The sequence below is a fragment of the Acomys minous genome, assembly GCF_964271855.1.
Source record: "Acomys minous genome assembly, chromosome: 18".
NCBI classification, from domain to species: domain Eukaryota; kingdom Metazoa; phylum Chordata; class Mammalia; order Rodentia; family Muridae; genus Acomys; species Acomys minous.
Window position 1 is genome coordinate 61492533 of NC_140501.1, and position 27064 is coordinate 61519596.

The 27064-nt window shown below is 46.0% G+C and overlaps 1 protein-coding gene and 1 pseudogene across 3 annotated transcripts in view; one reads left to right on the forward strand and one right to left on the reverse strand.

The window, feature by feature from the left end:
- Positions 1–5876: 5876 nt before the first annotated feature.
- On the reverse strand, positions 5877–6661 carry LOC311589290 (large ribosomal subunit protein eL8-like; annotated as a pseudogene). Its single transcript has one exon. The product of its transcript is annotated as a large ribosomal subunit protein eL8-like (transcript).
- Positions 6662–10067: 3406 nt separating this feature from the next.
- CRYL1 (crystallin lambda 1) overlaps positions 10068–27064 on the forward strand; it is a 106532-nt gene continuing 89535 nt past the window's right edge. The window contains exons 1-2 of one of the 2 annotated variants that reach the window (XM_084767018.1): positions 10068–10225; positions 23408–23515. In XM_084767018.1, the coding sequence (XP_084623144.1) occupies positions 10185–10225; positions 23408–23515 (149 nt within the window). In that variant the 5' untranslated portion in view covers positions 10068–10184. The remainder of the gene's footprint in view (positions 10226–23407; positions 23516–27064) is intronic. The other variant, XM_084767017.1, reaches the window with a different exon arrangement.

The following is a 27064-nucleotide window of genomic DNA, read 5'->3' on the forward strand; positions in this document are numbered from 1 at the left end:
GTAAGGGGAAAGTGGGAGGGAGGGAGGAATGGAAGGAGAGAAGGGATGGGCTAACAATTGAGATGTAATATGAATACATTAATAAAATATTTTTTAAAAAGAATGTGAAAAAGGAAGTTGCTGATTGTCTAAACTAAGGCACATGGGTTGTAAATGTGTTGCCTGCCATGACTTAGCTGATTACGAGCAGCTTGCCCACTCTTTTGTTCCCTTATCGTTCTGAATTCCGGGCCCGAAGTCCAAAAGGGGACCTGACTGCAAAAGCTGAGTTGAACACCCTGAAACCTGGTCATCGTGTTTGCTTCCTTGCTCAACCCCTTGTGTCAAAACATGACTGGACAATGTTACAGCCCGCTGCATTTCCCCTTGCTTTGGGGTTCCATGCTTTAAAAATGCTGTGCAATTTCTCTTTGGAGGTCACAGTTCAACTCCGGAGTCTGTTCCGTGGCCCTGATCAATCAGTAGCAGCCTGAGGACAATAAGGTTTTTGTCATTTGCATAAATGCTTACCAAAATGAATGTTCAAAGATGCAATCAGCTCCCGAGTCTTCGCTGTTGTCCCTGACTGGTCAGTTTCTGCTGCTTAATTCAAATAAAAAAAAATCTTGCTTTGATGGACTCTTGTGACTTTTTGGGTTGTTTTGGTTTCTTGGATCACAACACACAGATATGGACTCACATGCACACACACACATACATACGTGAACATGTGCACACAAAAATTGGGACAATTTTGTGCTAATCAGGATTTAGGTTTTTTTAAAAAAGACTACACATTATTACAATGAAGACATATCGTAACTGAGATTAGCTAGGCTCAAAGTCTATCCACCTCAGTAACCCTCCTCCAGCCCAGTGGTCCTCAATCTTCCTAATGCTGTGACCCTTTATTATAGCTCTTTATATTGTGGTGACCTCCCGACCATAAAATTATGTTGTTGTTACTTCCTAAGAGTAATTTTGCTATGTTTATGAATTGTAGTGGACATATCTGACATGCAGGAAATCTACTATGTGACCCCTGTGAAAAGGTCATTTGACCCTTTGGGGTCGAGACCCACAGGTTGAGAACCACTGCTTTATAGTCAGACCAGCTACTCTGAAGGCGTGTAGCGTCACACTGGAGTTTGCACATGTGTGTGCAATATAACACGTAGAATGGGAGAGTAAGAAAGGGAAAATAGCAGGTGACGAGGAAGAACAGACTTTAGGTAAAGGACACATGGGCATAAAAGGATATAAAGCGAGTTGTTTTTCTAGTCAAGACTCTGTGGTGGATTTGGGAGTGGTGATGGATCAGTGTGGAACTGTCCCAAATCCCTAGATGTGGAAGGTTCTAAATAAAATGGAGTAGTACTTACCAGAACCTAGGCACACCCTTCAGATACCTTACATCGCCCACAGCAATACCAACACGGAAACGGCTGTCACACCGATTGCTGAGGTAACAGTTGCAAGGAAAGACGTCTGTATGTGTCCCTTACAGATGCAGTGCTTTTTCAAAACTACGCCTGCCCTGTGGTTGGTTGAATCTGAAAGTATAAAGTGCTGACTACATAGTGAGATTTGAGATTCTCGACCACTCGGAGACTGTGGTTTGGGACACAGAGCGATGGATTAGTATTTGACTTGAAAAAAAAAAACATCTAAAGAGTAGAAAAACTGAAGAGAAAAAAAAAAAAGGGTGAGAAAGTGCTTGCTCAGCAAAGGCAGATGTTGCTGTGTTGATGAGTTTTAAAAGTGAATGGGAACGCATGGGAGACTGCTGGGACCATGTGACTCCAGACCAAGAGGACAGGTTCAGTCCTGCGGGTCAGCAGTCCTCCCAGGAGAGAGAGAGCGTGTGGCAAGGCAGGCGGCCAGGAAGTCAGAGGGGGAGGGAAGGGAGGCAAGGGGCAAAGGGCTCTTCCCAGTCACAGGGTTAGTTTAGATGAGGCCGAGGGTCCCTCTGGAGGTTTGGTCCACGTGGCTGAGAGAGACCACCTGCCTTGAGTATCCATGAGATTCGGACATCACAAAGCATCCTTCAAAGAACCAGGGAGCTGGGAATCATCTGTCTTCTGCTGCCAGCCTGGCCCTGCACTCCAATCTGACCCAGAGAGAGCAAAGCAGGGAGAGAGTGCTGACAAGGCAGGCGAGGGGACTGAGAAACAGCCTGATCCTACCTGACGCTCTCTTCCCCACTCCCTGCAGCTGCTGCCAGTGAGCCCAGGAGAGTTAACTTCCTGACTGAAGGTAACTCTCTTAAGCACATTTTTTTTTTTTTTTGGTTACGAAACACACATTTAGAAGGCTTGGAAAAACACTTTTGAGATTTACTTATTTTATTTATTTTTATTTCATCTGTATGGTTGTTAGGTCCACATGTATATTTATGTCCCGTGAATGTGCCTGGAGAACAGGAGAGAACACTGGAGCCCTTCTTAGTTGTAATCTAATCTTAATTGTAATCTGGAGTTACAGATGATTTGAACTGACATGTGGGTGCTGGGAACCAACCCTGAGTCCTCTGGGAGAGCAGCTGCTGAGCCATCTCTCCATTGCCTTGAAAAAAATCTTACCGTGCTCGCTTCGGCAGCACATATACTAAAATTGGAACGATACAGAGAAGATTAGCATGGCCCCTGCGCAAGGATGACACGCAAATTCGTGAAGCGTTCCATATTTTTTAAAAACAAGGAATTCCCGAAATTTGTGGATAAATGGATTGAGCTAGAAATGATCATAATGAGTGAGTTAACCCAGAAGCAGAAAGACTAAAATGGTATATACTCACTTATATCTGCATATTAGCCCAAGGGGCATGTCCCACGAAAGCCTTCACTTACCAGGAAACTGCGACAGAGGAGAGGACATTCTAGTGGGACTCTAGATGAGAGAATCATGGGAGAAAGGCAAAGTAGAAAGACCCAGAGGGTCCTAGAAGCCTACAAGTAGAACATTATGATAGGCAGATTTGGGCTCAGGGGTCCCGCTCAAACTAAGGCACCAGCCAAGGACAGTACAGGCGGTAAACCTTAAACCCCTACCCAGATCTAGCCAATGGACAGAACACTCTCCACAGTAGAGTGGAGAGTGGGATATTACTTTCTCACATACTCTGGTGCCTCACCTTTGACCATGTCTCCTGGAGGGGGAGACCTGGTGGCAATCAGAGGAAGGACAGCAGGTTACCAAGAAGAGACTTGATACCCTATGAGCGTATACAGGGGGAGGAAATCCCCCTCAGGAACAGTCATAGGGGAGGGAAATAAGGGGAAAATGGGAGGGAGGGAAGAATGGGAGGATACAAGGGATGGGATAACCATTGAGATGTAACAAGAATAAATTAATAAAGGAGGAAAAAAAATCTTACCACAGTTAACTTTTATCTGATTTTTAAAAATCATTTTAATAATACTATGATCACTAAAATGATGTCCTATTTTGCTACTATAGTTTATCTTTTAGGGTCCCTGTATCTCCCCAATACATCACATTCTATCCCCTCCCTTTCTTTTCTCCTGCATCCCACCCTGCCCTCTCTGGGCTCTTAGACAATCACCTAGGCTGACCTATAACAGTTTTATTTCATTTTCTATTTAAACTTTAAAATAAACTTTTGTTCTTCTTCTGAGCCCAAGTCCCATTGTGTTGCTCTGGAACTCCTGGGCTCAGGTGGCTCTCCGGCCGCGGCCTCCTGATCAGGTGCTGTTTCAGGCACAAGCCAATGCTTCCAGCTTGCTTTCTATGTTGAATTTTATTTCACATTAGCTTGTTTAGAAAGCAATATTCTTTGTCTTCTCGGGTTTGCTGTTAGGACTCTGCTTCAGTTAGCCTACCTATGATGTCACTGCTTACCTGCCACGGGGGTGGCCATATAAAAGACAGACCCTCCACCTGGCTCTCTCTCTCTCTCTTTTCTCTTTCTACTCTTTCTCTCTCTCTCTCTCTTTCTCTCTCTCTCTCTAGTTTCTTTCTCTGGGGTACCCCTTCCCCTTTTTCCTTCTTCCCCCATGTTCATTTAATAAACTCCATATAACATAATATCTGCTGCCTGGTACTTTGTATTCGATCATCCATTCACTTCTGTGATTTTTGCATTCTATAGTGTATGAGTAGAGCAGGCCACTCTACTTTTTAAATTTTTAAAATTTTAAATTTATGTGCATTGGTGTGAGGGTGTCAGATCTTAGAGTTACAGACAGTTGTGAGCTGCCATGTGGGTGCTGGGAATTGAACCCGGGTCCTTTGGAAGAGCAAGCAGTGCTCTTAACCACTGAGCCATCTCTCCAGCCCCAAACAGGCCACTCTAAAGCCTGTGAGATTCCATCGCAATGGATGTCCTTACCTGCACAGTGTCACTGTCAAACTGGAAAGGAAACAAGACAGGGGAAATGCTACGTTCTTTCCCTTGGTTTTGAAAAATAAGTGAGAGAAAGCTTCAAGGAGCATCATTAAAGATTAAACTTTTTATGTGCTTAGTAAGAAAAAGAGAAAAAACATTTATTATTTAGTTGGAGACTAAACATTTGTTAACAAACTGATTTGCATAGTAAAAAAAATATTGAGTGAATGAGTAGCCAAAACTTGAAGGTACACTGTGCAGTGTTGGAGACCAGCATCCTAGGAGCTCAGAGAAAAGAGCAGCCGTCATGGGTGATGCCGTCATGGCTGCAAAGGAGAAATGGAATGGCCTACGTAAGAGGAGAGAAAATAAGAACAAAGAAGAGGAAAGGTCAGAGCAGAGCAGACATTAACATCAGCATCACTGTAGAAAGTTCGGGACAACACTGCGTTATAGTGGCGACTGTGCACAGAATACATCCAACACATAGCTAATGAGTAGGCGTTCAAAGAATGTTGTTGAGGTTTGTATTTTGTGCTCTGTAAAATGAGGGAACCCAGGCAGAAGGAGGTTGTAGGGATTTAATGAGATATGGAATTGCTTCATATACTAAAAAAGCCTGACACCAGTGTGAATTGTTATTTTCCTAAGTCAAGCTTCACTGGGCCTCGTGAAACTGTTATGTGGCCCATACTACAGACACAGACCTCCTCTTTGACATCTGGCCCTTGGGACTCCTGTATGGCCGCTCCTGCAGAAGAGCAGCTTGACAATGTTGATGACTAGACCATCTATTAGATCCCAAACTATTCAAATTCATGATTTGTGAAAAAAAAAAAACCCATCAGGTTAAAAAAATTCAACTATCAGCAAAGTATTTGTATTTCTAGAAGCCATTGGGAACTCAAGACAACCCTCCATAGTCTTGTCTTCATGGAGCCAGCACACTTTTCCTCCCAAGTCCTCTCTTTCTCACCTTTGTCACATGGGGATCAAAGCTCAAGTTTAACACACACACACACACACACACACACACACACACACACACACACACACAGTGTCGCCCACACAGTCAAAATTGTCAAAGGCACAAGCTGATAGATGAGTGCTCTTTAGGAATTCCCTCAATGTGAGTGTGACCATGTGTGTATATGTATGTGTAACTGTGTGAGAGAGACTGTGTGTATGTAGCTGAGTGTGGGGTTTTCTGGCAGCGTCATTGTGCAGGTGTGACTTGTGAAATCACTGGCTATTGATGGGTCATTCTTCATGTTTTCTTTTCTTTTTCTTTTTTTTTTTTTTTTAAATTTCTTTCTTTCTTTATTATTTATAAGAATATTCTGCCTGAATGTGTGCCTGCAGGCCAGAAGAGGGCACTAGATCTCATTGTAGATGGTTGTGAGCCACCATGTGGTTGCTGGGAATTGAACTCATGACCTTTGCGAGAGCAGCCAGTGCTCTTAACCTCTGAGCCATCTCCCCAGGCCCCTCTCTTTCTTTTTTTAATTTTGTAATTATATTTATGTATAGAAAACTTATCAGTGTACACTTAACCCAGTTTAGTGGTGAGTTCTTTAGCCTTTGCTTTTTCCAGCTTGGCAATGTGAGCCACAGATTTAGGACCCAGGACTTTGCCTCCCCAGTGACAATGAATCTTATCATATCTGTCACTGGAGTTGATCCTATAACTTCCACCAGCTTAACCAGAGCACCCTTGTCTTCCGAGTTAACTTGTGTGAAGGCAACAATGGTGCAAGTTCTCCTGTGGACCAGCTGCCCCAGCCTGGCCTTTCCCTTGAGGATGCAGTAAGGACCCCCATCTTTCGACACAGGGCAAGCAAGAAGACCACCAGCTCAAAGGGGTCTACGTCATGGGCAATCACCACCAGCTGAGCCTTCTTGTTCTCCACCAAGGTGGTGACTGTATTGGCCCCTGCTAAAAGGACAGGTGGTCCCCTTTCCCAGCAGCTTTCTTCTCAGCACATGCCAGTAGCCTCAGCTTCTCCTCCTGCTTTGTCTCTGGTCTGTACCTGTGGGCAAGCCTAGGCAACTGCATAGCTGTTTGCCGGTCCAGGGCCTGGGTGAACTGGTTAATGGCAGGAGGGACTTTGAGCTGCTTATAGAGGATGGCCCTTTGCCACTGCAGCCTGATGTAGCGGGCCATTTAATGAAGTGAGTGAGATCTCTTTTGAGTTGAACGTCCTGCCCGATACCAAAGTTCTTGGGCCTCTTCTCAAACAAAGGATTGACCATCGTTTTGGCCTCCTCTTTCTTTACCACAGCGGGCTCTGGGGCCACTTTCTTCCCCTTGGCCTTCTTTCCCTTGGGCATCTTGCTGGGCTGGAGGAGAGAGCCCCTCTTTTCTTTTCCAGGAGACCAAAGGATGAGGTTGGAAGCTCTCCCTCTCTCGCCATATGGTTCATTTTCCTGACAGCTGTTCCCTATCCTGAGGAGGCCTCCCCAAGCCACTCACTAGCCAGACTCAGGTGTGGACAAAAAGAACTTTGTTCTGAATAACATAAAATGCTCCTTTCACCCAAAGCTCCGGAGCTCAGGTTATAGCACAGCTTTTAGGAGCTCTGCTCATGAACGCGAGACAGAGACAAACTACAGCAGCAGCCCTACATTAGTCTGCTTTTGGTTGCTATAAGACACACCCGAAGCTAGGTTTTCTACAGACAGCGTTTTATTACGTCACACTTCGGGAGGCTAACACTCCAAGATCAGTGGCTTCCATTTTGGTCTCTGCTGGGTGTCCCCTTGGCTGCACCACAGCACAGTGGAGAAGTAAGAAACAAAACAGCTGCATGGAGAAGTGCGTGGTGAGTTGGCCTTGTTTATAATAACTCACTCGTGCGAGAACTAAGTCGGGTCTCCCAAGAACTACATTAATTTCAGGAAGATGTGCCCAGTGACCTAATCACCTCTCTCCCTCTCCCCTGGGACCCCTTTCCTTCCCTCCTTCTCTCTTGTCTCCAACTTTAGCTTTTGACAAAGAATGACCTCGAGTTGGCGCTTTTGATCCTGCTGCGCCTTCTTTCTGACACAAGCTCCAGACACAAAGCCACTGCTTCCGTTTTTCTGTGGTGTCAGGGATCAAACCTGGAGCTGTGTGCACACCAGGCAAACACTCTACCAACCGAGCTACACTGAAAGCCACCCAGACTACTCTGTTCAGTGTCTAGGATGCTATATTCTCTATTTGGGGAAGTCTTCCTGTTGTGCTTGCAGGTAGATGCTGAAGTCCATTCTTGTTTCTCCGACTCTACCATGAAAGAAACAGTATTGGGTCAGGACCCCCAAGACCAAGTTCTTACCACAAAGGAGATTTATTTTCCCCAGAGGGGCAAAGGACAGGAAAAAAACAAAAACAAAAACAAAAAAACAAAAAACCCCAGGGTATAGAGGATAAGGGAGAAGGGGAAAGGAACAAGAGAAAGAAGGAAAGGGTATTTTCTCTTTGTAGTGTGTGTGGGGCGGGGGAGGCTTGGGACTTTCATTTGCCTAAACAGTAAACTTTGTAGAGGGTACCCCCCTCCTCCCTCCCCCATAGTAAGCACTGCAGGGTCCTCACTTTGGTGCCCAGACCCACTTAGTCTTTTATGTCTGTTTCAGAGACTGTTGGCACAAGGAGGGTGATCTGTAGCAGATGCTCTTCCAAATGACCTGTGACCTTGAAATGACTCATAAGAGATAGCTACTGACCATGCTAATTAAACCTACTAAAGTATATGAGTCTTTTATAAATGCCTCCAAAATGTCTCTTGGTGTCCGAGCTCAGGGGTACAGTGTTTTTAAAAACAAAAATCACAGTTGCATTAGTACTAGAGGCAGGGTTCACATCAGTGATTTAGGCTGTCCTGGAAACATCTTTTTCTTATAAAACTCAGCAGTATTTTTCACACACTATGTGACAATTTTTTTAAATTTATACTTCCTCTTAGTTAATTTACTTTTAGGTTGTGTAAACATCAGTTGTTTTGGTTAATATGCCTGGACCATGGTCACAATCATGAACAACAACAACAACAAAAAAAAAAAGAAAGAAAGAAAGAAAGAAAGAAAGAAAGAAAAGAAAAAACGGCTTTATGGGGCTGAACGTTGAGGAGCCTCTAGGCAGACACAAATAGAGTTGGGACAAGATGGCATTACTTTAGTCACTTTGACCCTTTCCTCCAGAAAGGAAGAGGCAGTTTAAAGCTGCCTTAGGTTTTCTAAGAAAACATTGCACATCTGTGTCTTAGTTAGTTTTTATTGCTTCAATAAAACACCATGACCAAAAAGCAAGTTGGGTGGAAAGGGTTTATTCGGCTTACACTTCCACATTGCTGTTCATCATCAAAGGGAGTCAGGACAGGAACTCAAGCAGGGCAGGAACCGGAGACAGGAGCTGCTGCAGAGGCCATGGAGGGGTGCTGCTTACTGGCCTGCTCAACATTTCTTGCTCAGCTAGCTTTCTTATAGAATCAGGGACCGCCAGCCCAGGGACCTAAGATGGGCTGGGTCCCTCCCCCGTTGATCACTAGTTGAGGAAGTAAGACACACAGTGGCTGTGGTAATGCTACAAGGAATTCCGTTCCTCCAAGTGACAGATCCAGAGTTTCCCTTACAGCTGCAACTCCTGGAGGCATTTCCTCTACTGGGCTTCCTTCCTCTCTGATGACTCTAGTCTGTGTCACGTTGACACCAAAACCACCCAGTATAACCTTGCAGAGAGGGACTGGTCATCAGTATAATTTGGCCAATTTGATGGGTGAAAGGTGTTTTCCTTGTGGTGCTTTTCATCTCATTTAAAAGCAGCTTAGGATCGTCAAATGTTTACTGATAATTTGTGAAGCTGTTTAAAAACCTAACCTCTTCAGGGGTTTCTCTTTCCATATTCCCGGCAAGGGGATGGGAATTAAGGCAAGTGTCTATTCTCCTGAGTCTGTGTCAGTGTGTTCTGGTTTCAACTTTTGGGCTCAAAGTGTTTCCACTTCCGATTGTGATGTGTGGACACAAAACTTGTGCCACGCTGCGTGTGTCCTCTTGTTCTCTGTCTGTTCTCAACTATAAGAGACAGGAGTCAGGGTACTAGACATCCCCCTACCCCCACCTCAACAGGGTCTTTCTATCTCTAAATGTATCCCGGGGTGGGCTGAAATTCCTGGTTCAGCCTCCTAGGTTCTGGGAGAGCCAGGTGCACGTCACCACGCCCTGCTTGGCTTTTCCCCGCCACCCCCTAAACACACATGGCACTAGAAGCTTCTGGAAACAGGAAGTAAGACACATAGTGGCTGTGACACACTACAAGGAATTCAAATGAGTCCTTCCTTCCGTTCCTCAGAGTGACATATCCGGGAGAGTTTCCCTTAGTAGCTGTCCCTAAGAACCCGGGCCTCAGCTCACGTGAGTGAAGCCAAGGGACCGGTATCTCCAGGTCTGGTGCTCAGTAGAATGTAAACAGGACCAAACGTCCTTAAAGTGCCAAACTGGCGCTAATGTCGTTAAAGGAACACTTTCTTGAAAGTGCCTCTGGGGTAAAACTTTGGATCAAATTGGCACTATTCCTCTCCTAGGGACACTGGTTTAATGGTTTCCGGTTAGAAACCGAAAAGTCAAAATTGCTCAGCTCACAAGTGTTGAGTCTTCTCCGTTTCCATCCAGGTTCCCACGGTTCCACTTTCCCTGCGCACACCCCGCGGGCTCCGCCCCTCCTACGCCTTGGCCCCGCCCTAGATCTTGGCAGCCAATGGGAGAGGCCCCACGAGGCTCGGGCACGCCCACCCTGGCTCCAGGTCCTTCGCTGGAGCTCTGCAGGGTCTGCTCTGCTAGTTCCCTCCGCTAGCTCAGCTGTGCGGCCAGGCCCGGATCTGCCATGGCGTCTCCTGCAACGGGCGCGGTGGTGATCGTAGGCAGGTAAAGGTCTCAGTGGTGCCGTGCTGAAATGGCTGGCGCCTTAGCAGCGTCCGGAACGCGGGGCCTCGCGCGGGCGGCTGTGAGTGTCTCGGGTGGGCATCAGGCTGTACCTCGCTCCTCCAGGCGCTTCGCACTGGCGCTAGGGAGCTAGGCAGGCAGGAGACACGGTGTGGTGGCCTTGGCTTGGCGGAACCGTGAAGAAAGCTTATGTGTGCCTTAAGTCTGTCAGGGTCACCCGGAGGTTTCCACCTTTGTCAGCGAAAGCTGGACCGCTCAGTGGTGCAGGGCTACTAGAGGTGCCTGGCATCAGGTACTAACCGAATACTAGCCATGCTCCTGTGAAAACTATGTTCTAATGTTTTTGAGACGGGCTTGGGACTGGGGTGTCTCATGTAGCTCAGGCTGGCCTCAAAGGGTCTAGGTATCTGAGGCTGTCCTCGAACTCCTCCTGATCCTCCTGCTTCTACCTCCCAGTTACTGGGATTGCTGGTGTGCGCCAACAGCGGCCTGATTAAGAATGCAGACTAGAGATTTACCCAGGATGACTGTAACTGGTGGAGATGGGTGAACAACGAGGTTCGTTCGTATGAACCACTGGGCTAGGCTGTTGAGCTCTGGAGGCAGAACCCTTGTCAGTCAAGGCACCTGCGTGTGTGTCCCAAGGTGAGAGGCCGAGTCACTTTAAAGCCCAAGTTCATTCTCTCTGATTTCTGTTGTCTTCCTCTTTTCCTCTGTGTGTGTTTTTTTTTCCAACAAGGAGGAGGCGTTTATGTGTACTTTTCATTGGCTGGCTATCTAAACGTCTATTAACATGCAGCTACACATGGTAACTCTCATTGGTTTGTAGCTGTTGGAGCCTCATGTTCCTGTTTATATTTTTGGCCACCTGTTGCTCTGCCTGCAGACCAATCCCAAGTTCAGGGTTTTTTTTTTTCCTTTAGAACCCTTCAGAAGACGGTGTCAGAATGCCATTCTCTCTCACACAGAACTAGGGAATTAACTGTACCTTTGTCCTTTCCGGTGGATGCCTGTGGTTGAATGGTCAAGAAATATCAAAAAGTGCACTTTGCCCCTGTGGCGAATTGTGTGCTGCCTCGCCTTCTGCGAGAGCCACTGGTGCCAAGGGATAGGTTTTTTTTTTTTTTTCTTTTCCTCCAGATCTCTGTCAGGAGTGAAGTAATTCTCTGCTGGCACCTAGCAGGTGTTAAGTGGAATTTTGACTCGATTCTGCTTTGTCTGGTGGTTCACAGTCTCCCAGGGAGGAGGTACTCAGTGGTCAGTTATTTCTGAGCTCATGGGCAGGGAGCTAGAAGAGGCAGGGGCATCTTAAGGACCACAGGATGGCCTGGGGCCATTGACTTTTAATGTGAATGTTCTGTTTTTGCTTACTCCCTCTTCCCTTCTCCTCCCCCTCCCTTCCCCTCCCCCTCCCCTCCCCCTCCCCTCCCCTCCCCCACCCCTTCTCATCTGCCTCTCCAGCTATGGGTCAATCACCTACTTATCTATATTGTATCTACTACCTATTTTCTACCACCTATCTCATCTTTATTAACTTATTTCTGTTTTCTCTATCACTCACCATCTCTGGCTTTCAGGGCCCCACAGGTGATTCAAGGGACCAACCGTTTAACAGACGGGGCCCAGAGTGTAAATCAATTCCCTAAAGCCTGGACGAAGAGCTTGGCAAGGCTGCGCACCTGCACACCTGCAATCCTGAGGGGGCGGAAACGAGAGAGGATCTCAAGTCCCAGGCCAACCTGGGCAAGAGTCTCAAACAAAAACAAAAAGAACTGCGAAACAGACCTGGCTGGGGTTCACTGTGGTTTTTTTGTTTTGTTCTTTGAAATAAGTTAGACAAGTTTAAAAAATATTTATGTGTGTGTGTGTGTGTGTGTGTGTGTGTGTGTGTGTGTGTGTGTTACAGTGTGAGTAGAGGTCAGAAGACAGTTTTGTGGAGTTGATTTTCTCCATACCCTTATGTGGGGTCTGGGGATCAAAGTCAGATTGGGTTGCTAGGTTTGCCCCTACAAGTGCCTTTACACCCCAGCCCTCTCCCTGGGTCTCCCTCCCTCCCTCCCTCCCTCCCGCTCTCCCGCTCTCCCGCTCTCCCGCTCCCCCTCTCCATTCCTCTTTGCAGTGCTGGGGTTTGAATTCAGGGCCCTGCAATTGCTGGGCAAGTTCCTTATTGAGTTGGAGCTGTAAAAGGAGCTTTTATTCTCCTGGCTCAGTTGTTGTCTCGGAGGCTCACTGCCTCCTTCTGCTAGCTTAGGCCTAGTCCTGGTTTTTTTAGCCTCTGAAACTTACTGCTTAATAAGCTCACTCTTTCTTGTTCTCACTGAGCTCTAGGCTGGCTGGTTCAACTCAGCTGTTATGGTTCAAACGCCGCTCCTAGCTGACTTAATTCAATCTGGCTTCTCTCTCGGCCTGGAATTGCTCTGCTTGGCCTCAAACTGACTCCAGCAATCTGCTCTAACCTCCTGGCTCCTATTCTCTCACTCAACCTCTCTGTAAACCTCTCTTGGTAAAACTGCCTCCTCCTCTCTCCTCATTATCCGTGTTGCCCCCTAAGTAGCTGCTTTCAAACATGGGTACTTCCTTCTACAAACTAACCTTACCTTCATTGTTTGGGATTAAAGGCATGTACCACCACACCTGGATCTAAGCTTTTCTTTACCTGAAACTTGTTCTATACCAGGCTGGCCTTGAACTCAGATCTGCTAGCCTCTGTCTCCTGGATTAAAGGCTCCTTTGTTTTCCAGCCAGATCACACAGCCCTAGAAGGTCTTTGGACGTGATCTCTTACCAAAGCAGCCATGTTCTGAATTAAAATTCCTCTACATATACCCTATGTCAGTTATACCCCTTCTGGTCTAGGACATTTCTAAGTAGCCCAGGCTGGTCTTGATCTCATGGTTCTCCTGTCTCAGCCTTCTAAGTGCCAGAACTATGAACATGTATCAGATTACCAGCTCTGAAACTCATCACTGTGAGTGCATGGGTGTGTGTGTGTGTGTGTGTGTGTGTGTGTCTGTCTGTCTGTCTGTGAGTGCATGCGTGCATGTGTGTGAGAGTGTGTGTGTGTGTGAGTGCATGCGTATGTGTATGTGTGTGAATACCTGCGTGCGTGTGAGAGTGCGTGTGTGTGTGTGTGTGAATGCATGTGTGTGTGTGTGTGTGTGTATGTGTGTGAGTGCCTCTGTGTGTGTGTGTGTGTGTGTGTGTGTGTGTGTTAGCGTTAGCAGGTAGCCCAAGCTATGTAGCTGAGGATGACCTTGAACTTCTGGCCCTTCTATATCAGTTTCTCCCCAAAGGCCCCTCAGTTCTGGGATTACAGACCATACCCATCTAGAAATTTGGCCTTGATTTAACTATTTTCTATTGCTCTTTTACCAAGGCTACTTTTCCTTAGGACCATTTAACTCCATGAGCTTCTGGGCAGGCTGTTTCAAAATGGGGGTGGGGTGGCAGAAGAGAGTAGACTCTGGGGGACCAAGGATGAAAAAAAAAACCCCATGGGTCGAAGGCTGTAGGAGCAAAAGAGGGAAAACCAGGAAATGACAACTTTAGCAACTGGACTAGAGATGAATGAGGGTTGGTGGTCATTTGAGTGGTGTTCCCAGGCCTCCTTTACTCTGTCACGTCATCTTTACACAACACTCTTTTCTAGTCACTGTTGTTGTTGTGGTCATTTACACACTGTTCTGTGTTGGCAAACCTATTCTAGACCTGAGCTTGTTTAAGACAGAAACCCATCTTGGGTGGGTGTCAGGGCGTGGTGGGTGGGGGTGGGGCGGGGTTAAGAGGTAGGCACAGTGCATACTCTGGTGCTGGGCTTGCTTTTTCTCTTGCCCTCTTTTCACCAGTCAGTATTTAGCACTCAGCTCATGGATGGTCTTCTCTAAGATACATTTGACTCCGGAAACTTCCCCCGTGTGTTGATGCTGTGCTGCTCACATTTGCATGTTAATTCATGTCTAGTCTCCATGGTCCCAGTTGACAGATGTTTGAATGTTTCCAATAGAGATCATCACAGCCCCACATATATGAAAGCCTTGGAAGGTGTTGTTTGATACTTGTCTTAGTTAGGGTTCTACTGCTGTGTGGAAACACCCTGACTAAGGCAACTTGGGGAGGGAAGAGTTTATTCGGCTTACACTTCCAGCCGATAGTCTATCACTGTGGAAAGTCAAGACAGGAACTCAAACAGAGCAGGAACCTGGAGGCAGGAGCTGATGCAGAGGCCATAGAGGGATGCTGCTTACTGGCTTGCTCCTTATGGCTTGCTCAGCCTGCTTTCTTTCTTTCTTTTTTAAAAAATTTATTTATTTATTGTATATGAGCACTTTATCTGCAAAGTAGTGCATCAGATCACATTACAGATGGTTGTGAGTCATCATGTGGTTGCTGGGAATTGAACTCAGGACCTCTGGAAGATCAAGCAGCACTCTTAACAACTGAGCCATCTCTCCAGCCCCTCAGCCTACTTTCTTATAGGACCCAGGACCACCAGCCCAGGGATGGCACCATTCACAATGGTCTTGGCCCTCCCCCATTCAATCACTAATTAAGAAAATGTCCTACGGGCCGTCCTACAGCCTGATCTTATGAAGGCATTTCTTTCAACTGAGGCTCCTTCCTCTCTGATCACTCCACCTTAGGCCTAGTTGACATAAAACTAGCCAGTACAATACTAAACAAGAGATTTATACTCTAGAATCTTCTGAAATTAATAAGATTTTAGAATTTTACTTTGGGGCAATTGTAATTTTAAGATAATATATTATAAATTATTGGAGAATTTAATAAATTGTATTTTGATCATATTTACCCTCTACCCACCTCCCCACACCCTCCCAATGTTGTAGCTCTTTTTTTTTTTTAATTAAAAAAGTTTCAATTTGTGTTGCCTAGGGGCCACACCCCTAAAGAAAACGGATTCAGAAGCCATCAATTATCAATAGGTCCTTAGCTAAGGGTGGGGGCTCTTAAGCAGCACTTTTTAAACATAAAATTATTTTTCTGAGACAGATATTTCCTTCTAACTGCTGCCCCTACGTACTTCCCAAAAAGTGTCTCTGTTAATTTTTCCACAGAAAGCCAACCATAAGTATACGTGCTTGTTGCCTCTGAGTCAGCAGCAGCACTAATGTGCCCTTCCTAGGACACAGTAATGCCTCACGTAAATCAAGAGGTTAGGGCAGCTTTACTTCAGCTTTTCCCCATAAAGAGGTAGCTGGAGAAAGACAGATCATTTTAAAAGTAGCGACAGTCAGGCTTGGTGATGCGTGTAATCCTACCACTCAGGGGGCTGAGGCAGAAGGATTGCTGCAAGTTTGAGGTCATCCATGGCTACATAACAAGATAAGCCTTGAAAAAGAATAAATGGATAAACGAATAAATAAATGGATTTATTCAAAGCTGGCTGGCATTAGTGATAAAACTAGAACAGGACCGGTTCTGCCCTGAACTCTTCTCAGCTGCTGTGTCCTGTGGCAGCTTTCGTGATAGGTCTGAGAATTTTGAAGCTTTAACATGCATCAAAAATGGGAAGGAACTTGGATTTCTTCCACTCTGGGCTCTTGGCATATGGATTTCGGGTATCTAGAAGTTCAGATAAAGTTAGAGGGTAGTAGGACCAGGATTTCAGACACACAGTACCATATGTATCTCTGATAAGTTCTTTTAAAAACATGTTGTTCTTGGTGTTTGTTTGTCTGTCTATTTTGGTCTTTTAAACCCACCATGTACGGTGGGGTACACCTGAAGTTTTAGCACTCAGGAGGTAGAGGCAGGAAGATCAAGAGTTGAAACGTGGCTTGGGCCATACAGAGAGTTCCAGGTCAGCCTGGGATATGAGATTTTATCACTGGAATCCCCACAATGGCAGTAGAGCTGGAGATAGGCTGCATCTAAGGCTTCTGTTGTGGTTGAACAAAGCACCATTCTGACAGGCATCGCAGAGAAGAAAGGTGTTTCTAGGCAGTGGCGGGCCAGTTGAGGGCTGTTTTGAATGCCCACTGGCCTATAAGCAAAGTCTTATGGCACTTTCAACAGTGTTAATGCCCCTCAGAGGACTGGGTGTGCAGGTAGGAGGAGGCTTGCTCTTCAGGCTAGGACCTTTCTTTTCAAACTCTAACTTGTCGTTGAAAGGATTCCTTTTTTTCTTCTTGTTTTAAAATGACTCAGTCTAATTGAACTTTGCACAAAGATGAGAGATTCTGTACATAGTTGACCCCCATTACCTCTTGGGGACGGAATCTAACGCCTCACAGAATACATCCGATGCTCAAATTCCTTACATGAAATAGTGGAGTGTTTGCATAAAGCCTATGCACATCATACTTTTAGTCACTGCTAGACAACTTGGGATAGTTAATGTCTGTGGCGGTGGGTTATAGTTGCACTACAGGAAATGGCAGAGACATAGCTGAGAAAGTCTTCCAGAAACTTTCATTTAGGTAAAGCTGGGATTCTTGATTTTGCTGCAGAAATGAATTTGGGGACCAGTCAATATGAAGCAGAGTTAGAATTTATTAAGTGAGATTTTAATATAGAGTTAAGCCCCAGGAAAAGAAAAGCCTATGATGTGGGACATTTAAGAGCCTTTATAGTAGCCATAGGTAAGAGTGTGGTGGCTTCTGGCTTCCTCCTGCATCAGATGTGAACAAATACAGAGACCCACAGCCAGACATGCAGAGAGTGAGAGACCTTGGAATACTCAGCCCTAGACAAGATGTTGTCATCAAATCTCTCCCCTCAGGACTAAGGGAACCTTGCAGAAGAGGAGGCAGAAAGAGTGTAAGAGCCAGAGGGGATGGACAACACCAGGAAAGCAAGGCCTCTAAATCAACATGAGCAAAGCTCATATGAACTCACAGAGACTGAGGCCGCACGCACAGGGTCTGCACGGGCCTGCACCAGGTCCTCTGTCTCTATATTATGACTTCCAGCTTAGTATTTTTATGGGATTCCTGAGCACTCAAACAAGTGAGGTCTCTGTTTCTTGTGCCTTCTCGTGGACTCTTTTCCTTCTGTTTGCTTTTTTTTTTTTTGGTCTAATTCTGATGTGTTAGTTTTTGTATCTTATATTTCATTTTATTATAAAAAGGATTCTGGTGGCCTCTGAGGATACATCTGAAAGGCTCGCTAATGAACATCAGGAAATCACAGGGCAGTTCCTGAGGTGCATCAGATAGAATTACAGCTGATAAGCTAGGCCTGTATGGTGTACGGGTTGTACAAGAGAGCCAGCACACGCTATGACTGATTTCTCACATTCCCAGAAAATCATGTTTTCCATGTGGGAGTAAGGCTGTGTACACTTAGGCCGTAAGCATGGCTCCTTGCTGTCTTAACACTCTTCTTAAGAAACCTTTGCGTAAAAGGAGTATTATCTCTAGGAAGCAAGCTTCACAGTAAATGTTGTTAACTGTTGTGGAATTCCTGACTCATAGCTGGTGAGAGATTTAAGCCAGATTTTGGATGAGGACCCCATTCCCTTCCCATACCTCTCTAATTTTCCTCATCTTTATGCCTCACTTAATATGGTGTAAATGCCATGTAAGGAGTTAATTATTGTTTAGGGAGTAATGACCAGGAAAAGTCAGCATGTTCAGGACAGATGCAAGTTCTCCCAATGTCTGACCTATGGAGAGGCATCTGTCCAACCTTGCTGTCCAACCTGGTAGCCACTGTGACATGTGGACATTGAGTACCTGAACTGTGTTCAATTCTGCTCATCAATTGCACATTAACATTTACTTGTCTGTAATATAAATTTTAATAGCTACATGTAGCTAAAGTCTATCATATTGATCAGTACACATCTGGAGCTCTAAGAGTTTGATTAACCATCTGTATATATTCAATATAACACATCTTATATTATAGAAGATTTTGATTTTGCAGAACTTGGAGTCAAACCCGGCACAGTTGAGGCACTGGCAAATACATGCTCACCTGCCCTTCAGTTCCAGAGAGACTGGTTGTTCTACCCAGAGGCTCTTTTTGCCTTCTTCCTCCCCATCAGGCTCGTCTTGACACCAGACCCCTAAGACTGCCCCTACCTTGAATCACCTCCCTATTTATGCAGCTAAACCCAATGACTGAGTGTCAGTCCAAATCTGAACCTGATTAATGGCTTTTGAACACAGATGATGCTGTCTTCTTCTTGGGTTGTCATCTGTCTGTCTGTCTGTCTGTCTATTATCTATCGCTCTCTATATATCTATTATCTATCTATCCATCATCTATCTATTATCTATCCATCTATCATCTATATATTTTATCATCTATGTATTTATCCTTCCTATCTATCTATCTATCTATCTATCTATCTATCTATCTATCTACTATCTATCTATCTACCTACCCATCCATCCATCCATATATCTAGAGCACTTGCTCACACTACAGGGTATGTATGGAGGTCAGAGAACAATTTTCAGCAGTCAGTTCTTTCCTGCCACCTTGTGGGATCTCGGTTTGAACTTGGGCGGGCAGGCATGTGTGCAACCACTTGTACTTGCTGAGCCGTCTGGCCAGCCCTGCACTTCCCCATTAGAGATGGAACATCCTACTGGTTATGTAAGCAGGCCAGCCAAGGCTACATAATGAGACCCTATCTCAAACAAACAAACAAACAAACAAACAAAAAACAAAAAACAAAAAAAAAAAAAAAAGAAAAAGAAAGAAAGAAAGAAAGAAGGAAAGGAAGAAAAAGTTGGACTGTCCCAAAGCCTAAACCTTTGACTTCTGTATCAACCTTCATTTTTCTGGTGATCTCACCAGTCTCATTCTTAGAGATTTCCATACAGCAAAGCTTATGCTGGCACCTCAGGTCAGGCCTCGACTCTGAACTCAGTTCCTATCCAGTTGTGTGCCAGACCCACCTCTTTCCTGTCTGCTTCCCACTTAAAAATATCCTGCATTGAACTGACTGCTTCCTAAGGTCTTCGTCAGTAGAGCTGATGGCATCTCACTCTTCCTTGTTCTGGGAACGTAACTTGGCATCATCCATGGTTCTACTCCCCATGGATGTGGACCACCAGCAGTTATTTTTGAAGGCATGCAGCGAGAGCCCAGCTTACCACTACTTACCTCCCTTTTGCTTCCATCTTGGTCCACTCTACTGCCACAGCCTGGAACAGCTTCTGTACTCCTTGTTTGCTCAAGTACAGACATTTCTTGCCTTGTGATAGGACCATATTGTTGAATCCATCCTGAGGTGAACAACCAACCATCCATCTGCACATCCCAGTTTAGTGTCACAGCACACTGTGGAGTGTTTAGTTTCCTTAGTGATCCTGAGATCAGGGCTGACTGGGAGCTGCAGTTGCTGTTGATGCCTAGCATCTTGAGGTGTGTGTGTGTGTGTGTGTGTGTGTGTGTGTGTGTGTGTGTGTGTGTGTTTTGCAGGGTCTTGCTGTATAGCCCAGAATAATTTTAAACTCAAAATCCTCTTGACAGCCCCTTGCGTGCTGGCATGCACTACCATGCCCAGTTCCAGACAGCTCCTTTTTTCAACTTTTAAAACCAGCCTGTTCGTGTCTGTAATCTTAAACCTTTCATTAGCTCCCCATCACATCCCGATTAAAAGCCTAAATCCTACCCTGGCCCCTGAGGCGCTATGTAACGAGATCTCCTGTGCCCTCCGCTCTCTGACCTCCTCCTCTGCCACTCTTTCCTAACACTTCCGTGCCAGTGGTGCCGCCCTGTCCACCTGGACCTGCAAACACACTCCAGGTCTGCCAGACACCTTCAGGTTTGGTCCCTTACCACCTCCTGCAACTCCCCAGTGAGATAGTTCCTGGTGGTGCTTTCGGATTTCTTCTCTGCCTCCCGGTCGAGACCACTTCCTACTCAAGGTCCTTCCTCCTGCGACGTTGTCTTTCCCAGCACTTCCGTTCGTTGGCTGTCTTCTGCCCACTGTAAGCGCAGGAGCTGGGGCGGGGCCAGGCGTACAGCCAGCACTCTGTGCCTCCATGCTCCTGTGTCAACCCCGGAGGAAGCACCCCTGACCTTTATCTAGAGTTTGTCAATAGCGTACGTCAGCTTTTTTTTTTCTTCCCCTTCTATTGTCAACAACCAACACTTACTAAGCTCTACGATGTGCCAAGATTACAAAGGTTCCCAGAGCACGGAGTTCATCCTGTCAAACAAGCACAAAACAAAGTCATACCTCGGATCAGCACCATTTCCCCCACTTCCCTGCACAAAACTGACTGAAATTTTATCTGCTTGCTGAGCTAAGTACCAGAAAGATCTGGTTGCCAGCTGGTGAACCTCCCAGTGCTTGGGATTAAGGTGGAGCGAGGTCTTGCTTGGACATTTCCTTTGCTCCTAGGCACTGTCAGCCACTCCTATGCCTGCATGCACATGGAATATGGTCCAACAATGGAGTCTGCCTAGAATCAGTCCCGAGGGGGACTGTCTTGACATTTCTGTGTCCTTGGATTCTGCATCTGCAGATTTAACCAAATATGGATTGAAAATAATTGACAAAAAAATGCCTGATTTCACGTGTGCCAACTTTTTCCTGTCAGTACCCTCGAAATCAGTCATTCTCAACGTATGAGGGTCTTGACCATCAGAACACACAGATATTTACATTACAATTTATAACTAGTAAAATTATGATTACGAAGTAGCAACAAAATAACTTGATGGTTGGGGGCCACTATAGCAGGAGGAAAGGTATTAAAAGGCCACAGCATTAGGAAGACTGAGACCCACTGCTCTGAGCAATGTAATTGTCTACTGACAGTCAGGTACAATGGCGTTTTCATTGGTTTACTTGTGTAGGCCATTTATAGGCAACCCAGGTGTTATCCACATATGTGGAGGGGTGGGTGTAGGTTCTGTGTCAGTGCTTTGCCATTTTATGTAAGGAACTCGACCACCTACTGGGACAGGGGCAGGAAGGCCCTGGAGCTAACCCCTCACTGAATTAGAGGCCACTTCATTTGTTCTCTCAATGCCTCTAGATTGTGACAATTTCTTAGACTTTCCTTGTTCTTGGTGACCCTGACAATTTTGAAGTATACCAGGCAAGAGGCTGAATTTTGCTTATTCTCCTGATCAGACTGAGGGTATGGGGTGGGGGTGGGGCATGGGGCAGGGCTCAGAGGTCAAGGGCCATTCCCATCACAGCACATCAAGGGAGTGAACAGTCAGCGTGAGTCATCATGATTGATAGTGACCTTGAACACCTGACCGAGGTCATGTTTACCAGGCTTCTCTGTGGGGCTGAGCTTCTCCCTGTGCCCTTCCTTTCTCTACTTTTGAGAGTGGCTCTGCATAAGCTACATTTAGGGGGAGACGGAGGGTGTACTAATCAGAGTTGGGGTGTGATAGAATGAATATATATGAATATATTAATGAATACATATGTATATGTATATATAATTTATTAGAGTGGCTTATAGGCTGTGGTCCGGATAGTCCAACAATGTCTGTCTCCCAGTGGAACATCTAAAGAGTAACAGCCATCAGTCAAAGAGTTCCTTCTTCTGTGTCCTTTATATAGGCTACCAGTAGAAGATGTGGCCCAGGTTAAAGGTGGGTCTTCCCACTTGAAATGATTCAGTTAAGAAAAGCCCATCACAGCTGTTCCCAGCTGCTTGGGTTTTAGTTATTTCAGATGTAGTCAGGTTGACAACCAAGGGTGGCATAGCCGCATAGATTATTGGAATTCTCCTACAAGGGTACTTGTTTTTATTTATTAATTTCTATATAATGAAAACTGGATTTCATTGCCTTGGCCCCTGAGCACTACTCTCTTAATGGTTTTATGTGTCCCTTTGACATGCTGGGCTGGGCCGGGCGGGCATCTACTTTAGCACTTCCTGGCTTTCTGATGCTTCGGAGAGCTCCAGGGTCATCTCTTATCTTGTTTGCTCAGTCCCAGAGCTATTCATTTCTCCAAGGTGTCCAGCTTCCTTCGATGGAAGAACGGGATTAAAAGCCGATTTGGACTGTAGATGTGTTCTGGATTCTTTTTTTGGGGTGGTGGTGGTGGTACATACCTTGCTATGTAGCTCATGCTGGCCCTGAACTCACGGCTTTCTTGTCTCAGCCCCCTGGCTCTGGGATAACAGGTATGTTCTGTGTATGCCATGCCCCCTGATATGCTGTTTTATAACTTCATTTTTAGCCCTATGGAAACAGTGACCTTTTGCTCTTTTGTTTTTCAATAAGTCTGGAAAAGTAAGTGCAACACAGACCCCTGCTCAGGTCGTAGCTTAGCTGGTAGTGTGGGAGAGACTGTGGCTCTGCTGCTCTTCAGCACTGTAGAGACTGGGGTGGTGGCACACACGCCTGGAATCCCAGCACTCCAGAGGTGGCTGCAGAGGAATCAGGCCAAGGTTCTCCTCAGCTGGGCTGTCACAGGAGACCTTGTCTGAAAGCAAGAAAAATGAAAGTTGGATCTTGGGGGTTCCTTTTCTTAAGGACGCCCACAAGCATGCTCTCTGGCGTGCCTTTCTTTCTTAGTGACTCTCTTTTTCTTAACCCGAATGCTTGGAATCTATATTAAAAATATCTTTTGATAAAAGCTCCAGCTCATCTTTATAAAAACCAAACCAAACCAAACCAAAGCCAAAGAGTAAGTACTCTTGAGTCAGATCTCTTGCCTTCGTGTTCTAGTCACAGTACAAGCAGCCTGACTGGAATCAACCCTTCGATGCCTCAGTTTCCTCGAGTGTAAAAGAGAAGTTGATGGCATCTGCTATCTAGGACTATTGTAACAATTAACAGAGGGGCGCCCTGAAAAGCCGCTAGTGGTGTCTGGCACCCGGTCCAGGTGCGGGTGTGATGATAGTGCCAGTCGTTATCTGGGGATGGAGGGTGGGTGGGGACAATGCAGTTGTCCCTCAGTGTTCATGAGGGAGGGCTTCTAAGGTATCAGGTAGATGCTCAAGTCTCCTATGTAAATAAAAAGGGCAGCACTTGCAGAGAGGTGATGCACATCTTCCGTTTAAATCCTTGGGAGATTTCTTGTACCACGCAATCCAACATAAGAACTGTGTAAACAGGTGTCACGCTGTACCATTTAGAGAAATTGACCAGGGCGCAGTACAGATGATGAGCCGTTGTATAATTTTTTATAGTTGTTTCAGATGAGATGTGAAAAGTGATTGGATCAATAAATGATTTTAATCGCCCCCCCCCCTTCCTCCCCAGCGGACTCATCGGCCGGAGCTGGGCTATGCTCTTTGCCAGTGGAGGCTTCAAGGTGAAACTCTATGACATTGAGCAGAAGCAGATAGCGAGCGCCCTGGAGAACATCAGGTAAGCCTGGCTCGCACATCTGCAGGTACCCAGACGGCCCTGCTCCTCTCTGCCCATCTTCAAGGTTCATTGGAACAGAACATGAATCCAGACCAGTGAGCGGGCTTCTATTGTGAAGAGAGCCTTTGCATTGGCAGGCGAGGGAGCAGTGGGAGAGCCACCTAGGAACGTTAGCCTTCACAGTTATACACATGTCCACCAGGGTGACAGTGACACTGGCAACCCTAGCTTTAAGATTTTAGAGAAGTTTTACACTCAGCAAAATCGAGAGGAAGGTCTAGCGATTCCTTATGTACCTCAAACGTCCCCAAAATCCAACCTTACCACCTTCACCATCCCCCTCCCCTACCCTACCCTAGATGAAACCACCTTGGCAGTCACTGCCACCCAGAGCTCTTGGTTGACATGAAGGTTCTCTCCTGGCGCTGTGTGTTCTGTCTGTGGGCTGCCCTCATGTGTTCCCACTGTAATGGGAGCATGCAGAATAGTCCTTCTGCCTGAAATGCCTTGCCTTTTCCTACACCCCCTCCCCCTAGACCCCGGCAACCGCTGATAATTGTTGTCATCTCCTTAATTTGTTTTGTTTTGTTTGGTGTTAACGTAGTTGGAGTCAGCTGGTTTGCCGCTCTTCCTAACTGGCATCTTTCGTTTAGCAGTGCGCATTGAAGCTCCCTTCGTGTCCTTACGGCCCATCACATTTAAACACTGAATAATAGTCCATTACCTGGACTGTTCATTCGCTTTCTGAAGAGTGAATTGAAGAGTGAGCATATATTCATTCTTGGGAGCAAGTTTTGGAAATTATGAATAAAGATGCTCTAAATATTCATATGCAGATTATCATGGGCCTGTTTCTTTTTTTTTTTTTTTTGGTTTTTTTCGAGACAGGGTTTCTCTGTGTAGCCTTGGCCATCCTGGACTCACTTTGTAGACCAGGCTGGCCTCGAACTCACAGCGATCCGCCTGCCTCTGCCTCTCGAGTGCTGGGATTAAAGGCATGCGCCACCACGATCATGGGCCTGTTTCAACCCGCCCTTTAAATAAATACTGAAGATCATGACCTCCTGAATTAAATGGCAGAAATATATTCAGTTTTATAAAGAGCCACCGCACTAACTTACAAAGTGGCTGTACTGTTGTGCACGCTCACCAGCAGTAAGTCGGAGTGTCTGTATCCCTGCCAACACTAGGTGCAGCCAACTTGCTACCCAATCCCTTGTAGCAATGTGGCATAGCATCTACATCGCGCATGCTTGTGCCCTGAGACCTTTCCTTCTCCAGATGGAGCAGGATTCCCAGTACAATGCAAGTAGTTGTGCTGCATTGCTTAGGGACACCGACAAGAAAACAGTCTGTGTGTGTGTCCCATATGATGAAAAACACTTTTCCGACTAATAGCTGGCTGACCCTGAGGATGCAGAGCCTGCAGACGGGAGGAAGGACAATACTTGGTCAGAGTTGCCTTTTGTTACGTAAGAGCTTTGCAGACCTTCCTTTGGAAATGGCTGCTGGTAAAAGCGCCTGTTACGGGAGGGTTTAGGGTCAAAGCCTGGCTCAGCACCCCCTGCAAGCGAGGCTCAGTGATGCAGACACGGTTACAGACACAAGGTATAGTGAAAAGCAGAGAAAAAGATTTATTCAGTGTGGTCACACAGGGAACAGGAACAAATAAAGAGTCTAAGGACCCCCAAGTCTATCTTTGCAGGATCCTAACACAAGACTTCGGTTTGAACAGAGGGAAAGTGTTAGGCATAACTGAGCAGTCCTGGCCAAGGTGTGGTCCCATCCAACGCTGAGACCTTACTGTCTAACTTCTGGTCCTGCGAAGAGCCTGATGAGTGAGCAGAATCATGAAGCCCCTTCTGGGAACCAAGTTCTTCCCTGGGCTGGTCCCAGGGCTTCGGTCCTTCTTTTCCCTGGGTGTGAGGCCGCCCAGGGGAAGTTCAATTCTTAGAGAGCCAGTGTCTCAGTGGTCTGACTGCTGAGGGGAGGGTTTTCAGTAACCCTCATTTTTTTTTTTCAGTGTCACACGAGCTCTGTTAGCCACCATGGATGACATTTCTTGTCCCAGAGCCTGGAATATAATAGGTTCTGGTGTAGTTACCCACTGCAGGTTAAGTAAGACGTGATGCTCAGCCTCTTAGATCCTCAAAAGGGAACTCTCCTGGTGGTATGCCTTTTCTTTCTTGATTTTTTTTGTCATGTTAATATTTTTCGCAGACCCCATTCCATAGTCATCTGTCCCCCCCCTTTCCCCCCTCACTTTGTGATTCAGTTTACTCCCCTCATTCTGATTCTTTGTTTTTTTGAGACAGGCTCTCATGTAGCCCAGGCTGGCCTTGAATTCTACGTGTAGCCATAGATGGTCTTGAACTTCTGGCTTTCCAACCCCTAACCCCCCAGATGATGGGGTCATAAGAGTGTGTCACCTGACCTGGCTTTATTCGGATTTTTCTGGAAAAAAAAATGTACAACAGGGTCTTAGGAACGGCTCCTGGTGAGCTGACTAGGTCGTCAAGAATGCTGTGTTCAGAGAGGCCCTCTCCGACAACGGACAGCCACATGGAGTGCTAACTCCAGGCACCCGACCCTTCTTCTGGCTTCTTCAGTGGCCAGCACTCACAACACACACACACACACACACACACACACACACACACACACACACACACTCTTTAGGTAGTCTTAGAAAAATCCTATGTTTGTTAGATTGGCCCCAGAGCACTGCCACTGAATAACATTCCCCCGCTGTATTTTCGGAGATGGTATCTGTTTATGTGTCTCAGACTGGTCTTAAACTTGCTATGTAGCCCAGGCTATGCTGGAATTTACAACCTTCTTGCCACTTCCTACAAAGTCCTGGATTACAGGTGTATATTGCCACTCTTGGTAACTAGTCTTAAACAGAAGAAGTAGTGCACATTGATTTTGAAGGTGTGAAAACAAATTATAAAAGGAGAAATTAACTTTTTAAAAAATATCTTAGGACATTAGATGCCAGGCATAGCAGTTTATGCCTGTAATCCCAGAACTTGGAATCTGAGGGAGGAGATTAATATAAATTCCATATTACTCTGGGTCACAGAATGAGAGAGATTCTGGTGGTGCACGCCTGTAATCCCAGCACTCAGGGAGGCAGAAGCAGTCAGATAGAACTCTGTTAGTTCAAGGCCAGCCTGGTCTACAAAGGGAGTCCAGGGCAGCCAAGGCTACACAGAGAAACCCTGTCTTTCAGAGAGAGAGAGACTGGGCTGGGGGTGGTAAGGGAAGTTATTATTATAACTCACACCATGTGACAAGAGATTTGGTACAGGGCAAAAATGTCATCCAAGAGTTATGTTTTCCTAGCCCGTGGGGCAGTGAGAAACTTGTTCCTGGGTGTGGCGGGGAGAGGCCTTGCCCATGTGTCCCTGCTTTGTTTTTGTTTTGCTCTGAGTTCTGCAGGGGTTGCTTCTCAAAGCCCACCAGAGCTACAGGAACACGTTATGAGGACAAACTGAAACCCAGTAAGCAAAGTGTCAACGTTGCCTGTAGATCTGAGTGCTGTTA